The 12,385-nt window shown below is 37.2% G+C and overlaps 1 protein-coding gene across 11 annotated transcripts in view; it reads right to left on the reverse strand.

Moving 5' to 3' along the window:
• The window catches only part of STRBP (spermatid perinuclear RNA binding protein), a 135,055-nt gene that overhangs the window by 67,342 nt on the left and 55,328 nt on the right, over positions 1–12,385 (reverse strand). For all 11 annotated transcript variants that reach the window (XR_006891808.1, XR_006891798.1, XR_006891788.1 and 8 more), the window contains one exon: positions 2,334–2,502. Coding sequence is in view for 5 of the 11 variants with exons in the window: in XM_046684475.1 (XP_046540431.1) it covers positions 2,334–2,336 (3 nt within the window). In the remaining 6 variants the exon portion in view is untranslated. The remainder of the gene's footprint in view (positions 1–2,333; positions 2,503–12,385) is intronic.

Consider the following 12,385-nt stretch of genomic DNA (forward strand, 5'->3'; position numbering starts at 1 on the left):
ATGCAATTTACTCATACATCCCAAAGTAAGTATCAAGAAAACAAAGGAGCCATATAATGAATTGAAGATGAGAGGTTGTTCTAGGGATTATAAATTAGTTGCCTTGCTCTTTAGAGAAGAAATTCTACTAATATTTTAGTTCTGGATGGTAGGGAAAAAACGTTAAATTGGGATTTTCTTTGTCATTTAGTTTTATGGTGAGTGACTAAGTGTCACGTACTGTATAAAGAGATTTCAGTCAACGAGCGACCACATAATGGCGGTCCCATAAGCCTAGGTGTGTAGTAGGCTATATCATCTAGGTTTGTGTAAATACACTCTTTATTGTTCACACAACAACGACAAAATAGCCTAATGATGCATTTCTCAGAACGTACCCACATTGGTAAGAAACACATGACTGTACTTAGTTAGCTAAATTACTCAATCCTGCACACAGGAAAACTGCATATTGCTACATAACACAAACCTTTGGCATTTCTCTTACAAGTAACACAGACTGCCAACGTTAAATTCAAGAATGTTAAATTCAAGAATCTACTGGATGTTGATAGGACAAGCGTCATGAAACAATGGTGACAGGAAGAATTAAATAAATGGTATTACAAAAAAAGAAACTGAAGAGGTCTCTTATTTACCTAAATAAGCTCCAAATGAATTTTTTTAAGTATATAGTCATGTGCCCCATAACAAAGGACATTTCAGTCAACGACTGGACTGCACACACAACAGTGGTCCTATATGATTAGTACCAGATGGTCTAGGTACGTAGTAGGCCATACCATCTAGGTTTGTTTAAGCACACTCTGTGATGTTTGCACAACATAGCCTAATAACACATTTCTCAGAAATTATCCCTGTTAAGTGACATATTACTGTATTAAAAAATTAAATTAGAAGAACCACACAGAAACAGAAAAGTCCTCATTCAAATTTGAGATCCAAGGGAGGGCAAAAGGGGAAGAGGGACACATGTGTATGGTGACAGATGGCAACTAGACTTTTGGTGTTGAACACAGTACAGTTTACCACAGAAATCGAAATATGATATACACCTAAAATTTTAATGTGACCTCGATCAAAATAAATCAATAAGCAAAGTCAAAAAAAAAATCTGAGATCTAAGGAGCAAGGCAATAGAAGAAATTAGAAAACACCTACCGACCAATTAAACTATATAAAACACAAAATTTCTACACTAGAAAATTTAAGCTAAATTTAAAATGAATAAATAGGAAAGAAATTTTCATAAGCTATGACAAATAATATGTATGAACCATTTCTTTAAGTTGTAAGAATATCAAAACTATAATACATAAATGAGCTGAAGAGGCAAATGATTCATATCAGAGGACACACAAGTTACAGCGTTGTTTTTTACATCTCACCATAAAACTAGGTGACAAAGAAAATCCCAAATTAACATTTTTTCCCCACCATCCAGAAATAAAATATCAGTAGAATTTCTTCTCTAAAAAGCAAGTCAACTAAGTTATAATCCCTTGAATGAACTTTTTAAAAATCAAACCACACTTAAAGAAACACCATCAGACTTGCTAAACAACATATTTCAAACATACTTAAGATTAATATTTTTTTGCTTTTTCTCCCACTTATAACATCTTTTTTAAGCTTTTTCTCACTTACACTTAGAGAAAAAATTCATGCAACATCCTCCAGAACCAACAGGGGAAAAAAAATTCAGTACATTTTACCAATTAAAAAACTAGGCAACAGAGGTTTTGACCTCATCTAACATTTTAAATTCAATTTAAGTAATAACTTTCTACAAAAAGCAAGGTTTCCTTGATATTCAGTTCAGTGACCCTAATACATTCAACACTTAACACTATTACTTTAAAAGCATGTGGAAAAAAGTGGCTTTTTGAGTTACTCACACATTTTATAAACTCCTACACCATTCACATCACTAATTAAAAGACTGGTTCAGGATTTTTAATTTCCATAGGAAAAAACTGAACTTCAGGTAGTAGAGAAAAATTACACAATTTCAAGTTCAGGGTCACCTTAGCCATTTGTATCAGTTTGCTAATGCCAGGTTTATTAGAAAATATAATTTATAAGCAATCCCTCCTTTGTATTTAATAATTTATGGCCTGCAGGCTCATGGGGCTCCATCTTGTGGTTTAAAGGGCTCGTAATAAATCTGAACTCACTTGCTTTGCTTCAATAGCAGAGCGTCATCTTTACCTGATGCACTACAGCCAAAAATTAACACACTTGTTTTTCACTTGCCCTCATTGTTAACACTTCCAATTTTAAACTATTGGAATCTTTTTAACTAAATTAAGGAAACGTAAATAATAACCTACCATGGTTTTCTATGGTGTTTTAGTTTCTTTTTCCGATCCTTTCCCCTCTTTCTTGTCGTCTTCACTAGACACTGTTTTGCGTAACAGTACCTCCTCATAAGCCTGAGTCCCCTGACAGCTCAGAGTCAATACAGCAAAGATGTATGAAGACTTGTTCTCTGGAATACACCTGCAAGATAAAAAGAAAAACCACTTTTCAAAAATACTTATTTACGATTAGTTTCATATCTGAGTGTGGAGCCCATAAACACGTTATTGAAAGTAACCATCTCTATAAAGGAAAATTACCTCATTTAAAACAAAAAACTAACATAACCTTTGAAGGCCTGGGCCCAAGAGCCCCTGTAACATGGCCAGAAAAGTAACCCTCCTGGTAGCCAACATGTGGCAGCTGACTGACTTGCACTCAGTGAGATAAATACATTAACAGACACAGAGCCAGCAAAGAGTACCACCTAAAAAAGTAATACCAACATTGTGGCAACAATATTGCAATTAACCATGAGATTTTCAATTAGAAATTGGCATTAGTCAGACCTTTTTGAAAAGTAGCACCTGCAAATATAGCACCACCGATTGTAACCATGAGACTTTTGCATTTGATATTGCCATCAGATAGACAATAGGTTGGCACAATGTTTCTTCTTTAATCATTTTTAGGCCTAAAATTCAGAATGCTTTTTTGGCTCTGTTCCCCTAACTCCCAAGAGACTCTGCTTCCCCCTCAACCTATATGTACTGTTATGCTAGACTCCTGAATATTCATGAGATCCTGACTTCATTACCCATGGATGACTCACCAGAATCCCACTGCATATCTGTTCCACCTTTATGAGAGTTTATTTCAGATAGGGTAAAAGCAAACTTTTCTGAGCACTGATAGAATTCTTACATATTATAAGACCAGTTGTTTAAAAAAAAACAAAAACTAGAGGGGGCCGGCCCCATGGCTGAGTGGTTAAGTTCACGCGCTCTGCTTCGGCAGCCCAGGGCTTCACCAGTTCGAATCCTGGGCACAGACATGGCACCACTCATCAGGCCATTCTGAGGCGGCATCCCACATGCCACAACTAGAAGGACCCATAACTAGAAATACATAACTATGTACTGGGGGGCATTGGGAGAAAAAGGAAAAATCTTGAAAAAAACAAACTAGAGAGTGCCCATCAAAATAGAACACATGCTTTAACTATGTGGATCAGGAATAACGTACACATCACAGAGTATATAAACTCACAAAGAAACAGCTTCCTCTTCATCTCAATATCTTTCCTCTAAATAAGGAAATCTCCTTATAAGACTACTGTCTATAACAGTTTCCTAATACTACCAGTTGCTCTCTTAAAATCTTTTTTGACTTTTTGGGACCAGTAAGGTTACAGGTGTGACATTTAACTCGCCCCAATACTGCAAATGAAAACACAGACCCATGACTATAGGCAAAAGATACTCAGCTGTGACCTACACACAAAACTATTCATATCCTGTAACCAACTTCCCTGACTCTGGTTTACAAAATCCACCTGAAATAAGCTAGTGAAGCTCGATTTTAAAAAAGATTATGTAACTGAACTAATAAATGGAAATTACTTTGATTATTATACGTCACATCAAGGTAAGGAGGGAACACACATGCTGCAATTCATAGGGTCCTTTTATACAATAAAGTTACGAAACAAACTAAACATGATCCCATGGTAAGAGACATCTCAAAGATCCTCTTGTCACTAAAATCATACCTCTAGAGTCTTTGGTATGTCCCATTCCCAACCTTACTCCATTCTAGGGGATTCAACCATTTAGTTCTTAGCTGTGAATCCAGCAGCCAAAAAAAGACTGCTATGTGTTCAGCTGACAACTGAAAACAAAGTCAACAAGCTTCTCTGTAAAAAGATAAAGTCAATAAATTAACCATATTAAAAAAGTAGATTGAAAGTAGAAAAGCAGAAAGAATGCTAAGTAAAAGCTGATATAGTGGGGAAATTGTAGATCACCAATATAAAAGGACAGCACTCTTGGGGCAAGCCAGGTGGCATAGTGGTTGAGTTTGCGCACTCTTTCTGGTGGCCCAGGGTTCACAGGTTCGGATCCCACATGCAGACCTACACACCGCTCATTAAGCCATGCTGTGGCAGTGTCCCACGTACAAAATAGAGGAAGACTGGCACGGATGTTAGCTCAGCAACAATCTTCCTCAAGCAAAAAGAAGATTGGCAACAGATGTTAGCTCAGGGCCAATCTTCCTCACCAAAAAAAAAAAAAAAAAACTACAGCACTCTAGTCATTTGGCATAGAGAGTAACGACCCATACAACAAGAAGTTCTGGGAACTTCAAGGTATTATAGCATAATGCAATAATTCATGATAAAAACAGCATATCTCAGAATCATATTCTGTTGGTGCCATAAAAGGAACTTAGAAATTATCTTGCCCAACTCCATTCACCCTTCAGTTTACAAATGAACTACAACCAAAGACGCTAAGATCACACAACTAATCAGAGACAAAGCATGGTCCAGAACCTAAACCACAGCCCAAAGCTTTTTCCCTACTATAGCAATCTGATTGAGAAAAAAAGATAAATTATATTTGGCACACTGTAAGCTGACAGGGAGAAACTGCAACACATTCTTAAAGAGTTTCTTTTTTTAAAAAAATGGTTAACTTAGTGGATAAAATTCGAGCCTTGAAATAAAAAAACTCCACTTTGCCATTTAATAGTTATGTGACCTTAAAAAGCTAGATGACTAAGAAAAGCACTTAACTTCTTTGGGTCTCTGTTTCCTTTATCTATAAAATGAGAAAATATTTCACTCCTAATTAACATTTAACATTTATAGAACTCATATTCTGTAGTAGGTGTTGTTCTAGGCACTTTCCATACATTAATTCATCTAATCCTCAAAACAATCTCACTGTCTCCATTTACCACATAAGGAAACTAGAGCATAAAGAGGTAATATAACCTAATTAAAATCACAAAGCGGAAGTACACAGTAGAGCCAAGATTTAAAAGGCACTTATACTTACGTTAGGGGATAAAGTTTTGCTCTTTCAAAAAATACGTCTAGGGGCCAGCACCGTGACCAAGTGGTTAAGTTCGCGTGCTCCACTTGGGCAGCCCAGGGTTTCACCAGTTCACATCCTGAGCGCAGACATGGCACAGCTCATCAAGCCATGCTGAGGGGGCATCCCACATGCTACAACAAGAAGGACCCACAACTAAAAAAATACACAACTATGTACCGGGGGGCTTTGGGGAGAAAAAGGAAAAATAAAATCTTTAAAAAAAAAAAAAAATATGTCTACGTGAATCATGAAGGCTGCATAGCACACAGGCTTTGGAGTCAGACAGGCCTAGATTCAAGTACCAGCTCTGCCACTTCACTTCTCTGAGCCAGAGCTTTGTCCCCTGTGCAATGGGGTGAATAGTATCTATTTCCAACTAAATGAGACAGGCTAAAAAAATACCTATAAATATCTGCCAAACAGTATACACTCAATAAATGGCTTCAGGGGAAAAAAAAATAACCACAAATCTGAAATAAAATATTTTGTTTATACATACGTGTGCATTTCTCTGAAAAACCGAGCTTAGAAAAATACTAACTGTGCTCTACTTATTAAGACTAGTTTTATGCAGCAGAGGGAATGCATATGTACAGGTATGTGTGTACACATGTATCACTTTTTTAATCTACCACTGTTTTTTCAAAATAACAGACAATATTTTTTTTAGAGCAGTTTTAGGTTTACAGAAAAACTGAGTGGAAAGTAGAGAGAAACTCATATGCCCCTTCTCCCTACCACCACACACACAGGTTCCCTTATTATTAACATCTTGCATTAGTGTGGTAGGTTTGTTACAATTGATGAACCAATGTTAATAAAATAGTAACTCAAGCCTACAGTTTACATTAGGATTCATTCTTTGTTTTTTACATGCTATGAGTTTTGGCAAATGCATAATGACATGCATCCACCATTACAGAATCAGACGGAACAGTTTCACTGTCCTAAAAATCCCATACTCCACCTATTTGACCCTTCCTCTTCCAAATGTCATATAGTTGAAATCATACAGTATGTAATCTTTTCAGACTGGCTTTTTTCACTTAGCAATATGCATTTAAGATTCCTCCATCTAGTTTCTTTTTATCACTGAATAATATTCCACTGTCTGGATGTACCACAGTTTGTTTATCCATTCACCTACTGAAGGACACCTTGGTTGCTTCCATGTTTCGGCAATTATAAATAAAGCTGCTATAAAATTTGTGTGCAGGTTTTTGTGTGAACATAAGTTTTCAATCCATCTGAGTAACTACCAAGGAGCATGATCATGAGATCATATGATAAGATTATGTTTTGCTTTGTAAGAAACTTCCAGACTGTCTTTTATCTAATGTGGCTTTAACATTTTGCATTCCCACCAGCAACAAATGAGAGTTCCTATTGCTCCATAGCCTCATCAACATTTGTTGTTGTCCAAGTTCTGGACTTCAGCCATTCTAAGAGGTGTGTAGTGGTATCTCACCATCGTTTGAATTTGAAATTCCCTGATGACATATGATGTTGAGCATCTTTTCATATACCTATTTGCCATCTGTACATCTTCACTGGTGACGCATCTATTCAGTTCTTCTACCCATTTTCTAATTGGATTGTCTGTTTTCATGTTGTGTAGTTTTAAGCATTCTTTGCATATTTTGGATCTCAGTCCTTTATCAGATACATGTTTTACAAAGATACTCTCCCCATCTGTGGTTTTTCTTTTCATCCTCTTAACAGCGTCTTCTGTAGAGCATAAGTCTTCAATTTTAGTGAATTCCAACTTATCAACTTTTTCTTTCATGGATTGTACTTTTGGTGGTGTTGTATCTCTTTTTTAACTCAACTTTAAAGGTGAAAGGCTTTAAATGTCAGGCTGCCCAGCCTGCAAAGCTAGGTTTTTGTATGTATGAATATTATACCCTTTCCCTAGGAGCAAATCTCAAAACTGAAGAACAATTATCCTATCATATTCAAACTATAAAACTTAGTCAAATATTCAGGAATTTTTCTGAAATACAAATAGGAGAAAATATTAAAAATTAAGGTAAAAAATTATTTAAACATACTTATTTTCTTGAAAAATTCCAAGTAATGTCTTGCAAACAATGTGACATAGAACTCAGGAAATTATTTACCTTCAAAATATTAACTGAATAGAAAAGTTTAACTTTTGTTAATCCTAATATATACAACCTCTCGAAAAGAAGCTATGTAAAAATAAAATGTCCAGGCTTTACTTCCCCATTATAAAAGAACAATCACATGTCCACTATATTAAAGATGGTTAAGATAAAATTAGAAAAAGACACCTCACTGATACACCAAGAGGATCATTTTAAGATAAATTACGTGAGACTTATAAGTAAATACATACTTACTAGTTCATTGCTTATTCTGTATCTGGTACTATGCTCGATAGTATAGGGGATACAAAGATGAATCAACTCAGAATACACTAAGAGCAAATACACATAAATTCAGTACTCCCCCAAATCCCTTCAAATAAATTAAATTTTCTTTTTACATGACGGCATTAAGTTTGTGTACAAAACTAATATGAAAAGAATACTGAATTCCAGCATTCCTCTGGAAATTTCCTTTTATTTTTTATATAAAAATGGCACATAGGAGAAGGCTAAACTAAAAAACCTATAAACTACATATATCTACTCCAGAACTCCAGCTATTCATCCCACCCAAAAACACCTATAATGATGGAAAAGCTCAATCTCACCATATCATATGAAGGCTTGCAACCCTGGGCTCAGGCCAGAAGGTCTTTTCTCAAAGTTTGAACAAGGGTGGTACAATGGCTGCAATCCTAAACATACTACCTATATGCTTAAAAGTACCAAACTTACATCCTAATCCAGACCTCTCTTCCAAACTATAGGTTCATATCCAGTTGCCTACTTGGGTATTTAATAAATAACTCAAATTCAACATGTCCAAAACTGAATTCCTGATCTTAATCCCAAAACCTGCTCTACCCAAACCTTCCCTAATTCCAGTGTACGAGCCTGCTAAGTTGAATCAGTATGTTTTCTGAATACTTACAATTAGTGAGCAAAATGGAAAAGATGTTATCAAGCAACTAATCAAAGGAAGTAGTAACAGGAAAACATATCTCACTGAAATAAATGGACACTAGCCCTTCCCAATCCCTGACAGAACAGTTAGGTGACAGAACTGTATCAGCCAGTTAGATGACTCACTTGGTCAAAGAACCAATAATTCAATGCATCTCTACAAATCTTTATGGAGCACGTACAATAGGCCAGCCACTGTTCTGGGTACTTAGGATACATCAGTGAACAAAAAAGACAAAAATCCCTGCCTTTATGGTTTAAGTCCGGGGGTTGGGGGCACAATCAAAAAAAACAGTAAAAGTAAAAATATGTAAATTAAACAATATGTTAAAAGGTGTGAAGTGTTGTAGAAAAGAGAGAAAGCAGGTGACAGCGCAAGTGCACAGTGGTACCATATAGAGGGGGAGTGTAATTTTAAACAGACGGTCAGTCCTCATTGAGAAAGTGACACCTTGAGCAAAGACTTGATAGGGTGAGGGAGTTAGCCATGCAGATATCTATGGAATGAGCATTCCTGGCAGGGTAAGGAAGAGCGTGCCTGGTTAGGTGGAGGACAACAAGGAGGCCAATGGCTGGATGGCAGGAGTAGAGTGAGTAGGAGAAAGAAGGGCAGCAAGGGCTGAGAGTGAGGGTCACATCATATAGGGAAGAGGTTGGAAAACTCTGTTTTTAAAGGACCAGATGATGAATACTTAAGGCTTTTCGAGCTATAAGGTCTCTACTCAATTCTACCTTTGTAGAGCAAAAGTAGCCATAGACAATATGTGAACAAATGGGTGTGGCTGTGTTCCAATAAAACTTTATTTATGGGTACTGAAATTTCAATTTCTTATAATGTTCATGTCACAAAATATCAATTTTTTTAATTTTTGAATCATTTAAAAATGTAAAAACCATTCTCAGCCCACACATCATACAAAAACAAGTGGTAGGCTAAATATGGTCCATAGGCTATAGTTTGTCAACTCCTAATATAGGCTGTCCTTCTATTCACTTGAAGGACTGTGGTTTTTACTCTGAGTGAGATTGGGAGTCCTTAGAGGGTTTTGAGCAGAGAAGTGATGATATCTGACTCATATTTTTAAAAGGAAACAATGATTGCTATGTTGAAACAGACAGTAGAAAGGGCAAGGGTAGAAAGGAGACCACTTAGGAAACTGAGTGATCAAATTATGGATATATTCTCAAGGTAAAGATGACAGGATTTCTGAGTAAAATGGATGTGCAGTGTGAGCAAACTGGAGGCATCAGGACTGACTTCAAGGTTTTTGGCAAGAGCAATGGAGTTAGGGAAGGTATGAGTAGAGCAGGTTTTGGGATTAAGATCAGGAATTCAGTTTTGGACATGTTGAATTTGAGTTATTTATTAAATACCCAAGTAGGCAACTGGATATGAACCTATAGTTTGGAAGAGAGGTCTGGATTAGGATGTAAGTTTGGTACTTTTACGCATATAGGTAGTATGTAAAGCCCCAAGATCACCAAGGGAGTAGGTATACCAGTGAATGGGAAAAGTAGAAGGAAAGAAGAGGTACAACTATACTCAGAGATGGAGTGGCCTGAGAGGTAAGAAGAAAACCTAAGAGTGTGCTGTTCTGAAGCCAAGTAAAGAAAACTTATAAATGAGGCAAGCTCTTTGCAGTAAAAACAGAGAATGGAAATCCTGAGTTCTTGCCCTCGTTTTACTAGCTAGGATAATTCAAAGACACCTATATTTGGAAGTCTTGTATACTACCGTGTATAGTTTTGCCATGTTTTACCATTTACAGGAATTTATTCTCTCCTATGCTATTCTATCCCTACTTTGGCCCATCTTTAGAGAAAACTGTACCTTGAGAACATCAGACTCCCCCTTCAAAATCTCCAGTGACTAGTCATTACCTAAGCAACTGGCATTCCACTCAGATATTTTGTGTGGCACCAAAGTCTTCATAGGACAACACTAACGTAATTCTTTCACTGTCATTTCTCTCACCACTGTAGTACTAGCCAAAACAGGAATGACTCTTCCCCAGAACACCTTGCAATGTGCTACTGCTAAGCTTTAAGTTAAACCTTGCCCTTACCTGGACTGCAGACTCAGCTCCACCATGATTTGTCGTTCTACTTACCAAATGTCCATCTCAAATCTACTCCTCCATGAAGCTTTACCTAATACCTGAGTTTAATATAACTTCTTCCTTCTTTGAGCCATCCAGCACTTTTTCAACTTCCTTTATGACATTTCTACTACTCAGTTTTAGTTATTTTTATAATAAGCTCCTTGATGAAATGACTTACCTTTATCTCTCCACACAGCACCAAGAACAATGCCCTGCACTCAGGAGAGGCTCAATAAAAATCTGAATTCAGCCCCAGATTTATCATTCCTTAGAGAATGCCATAACTGCAGAATCCAAGAAGGTTCCATCTCTTCCTGTATATTTCCATAGCAGTCATCATCACAGTGACTTACAAGGAATTTCTGACTCTTCCTCCTCCATAAGCACAAATTCCATTATTTATTTCACATCTCGGATTAATCCCCCAAACCCTCTCCCAATCCCTCAGGACTTTATTATGTAGCTCACTGACACACATTCACCTCTACTTCTGGCATAATTTGTAGCAATTTCAATAACCACTTAGATGACTCTTCTAAAATTCTGGACTCTTCATTCACGTATTCCTTTCTTCTTTCCTTAGACACCCACTCCCCACCAGGGCCCATAATCTACTAATCTACCACTTTTCACAGTCCCTCACTCTTCTCACACCCTCACTTCTGTTCTTACCCAACTGAAATTACACAATCTATCATTTATCACTCACTCACACCTGCAGTTCCTTTTGTTATCCTCTCCTGGCAAACCCCCAACCCTGGTTAAATCCAACCCTCTTAGCCACACCACACCAGTAACCCTGGACAGCCGAATGTGGCTGGGAGAGAAAAATCAAACAATTGTGCTAATTGATCTTTTTTTTAAATTGATTATCTAACCTCAAAAAGCCAAACAACCAATAGTTCTCAAACAGTGGTGGTACTGCAACTCTGGGGGATTTGAAAATGTGAGGCAGAGCTTTCTTGTTGTCACAATGACTAGGTGGTTAATCCTGTATTTGATACCCTGGAATGCTAAACATCTTTCCATGTCCAAGGAGCTCCACTGAAAAAAAAATAATCATCAATTCATTTTCCCTCTTTCCTAACGATTATTTCACATCTTCTCTTGTCTCTTCAAACATTGATATCTCCTTCTCATAGCCCACTTTCAACTGATCATCCTGCTTTCTATTTCATGCAAAATACCCACCTTGCTGTATCTTTTCCCATATATTCTTTCTTCCTTCCTTCCTGTTATTATGAATGACTTGTCCCTAATTCCTATGTAACAAAAATCTCTCAACTCAAACCCTACTAGATCCCAGCAGCTTCTGCCTACTCGGGGATATCAGTCCAGCAATCACTCCCTCTCCTCTCTCCTGAATAACTTTCCTTGACCTCTTGCCTCCCCACAGCCCAAATCTCTGTCCCTTTTACGGCATAATTCTTTGAGTTTACGCTTTCAGTTTCCATTTCCCCTTCTCCTTTTCTGTCTTAAATTCACACCAATCAGCTTCTCACCCCAGTGCTCCACTGAACCAGCTCTTGTCACGGTCCCCTAAGACTTTCATGGTGGTAAATGCTGTGAACAATTCTCAGTCCTCATCTTAGTCGATCTCTCAGCAAAAGGTGACACAGACGACTGCTCCCTACTTGAAACATTTTACTTTCCTTGTCTTCCATGCAGTCTACCACTCTCTTAGTTCTCCTTCTACTTCATAAATTACTCCGCCATCTCTTTTCTTTCTTATCTCCACAACTTCTAAATGCTGGAGTGCCTCAGGACTCAGCCCTCACACAATCTCTTCACTATCTTACACACACTC

This window comes from Equus quagga, chromosome 1, assembly GCF_021613505.1.
Source record: "Equus quagga isolate Etosha38 chromosome 1, UCLA_HA_Equagga_1.0, whole genome shotgun sequence".
NCBI classification, from domain to species: domain Eukaryota; kingdom Metazoa; phylum Chordata; class Mammalia; order Perissodactyla; family Equidae; genus Equus; species Equus quagga.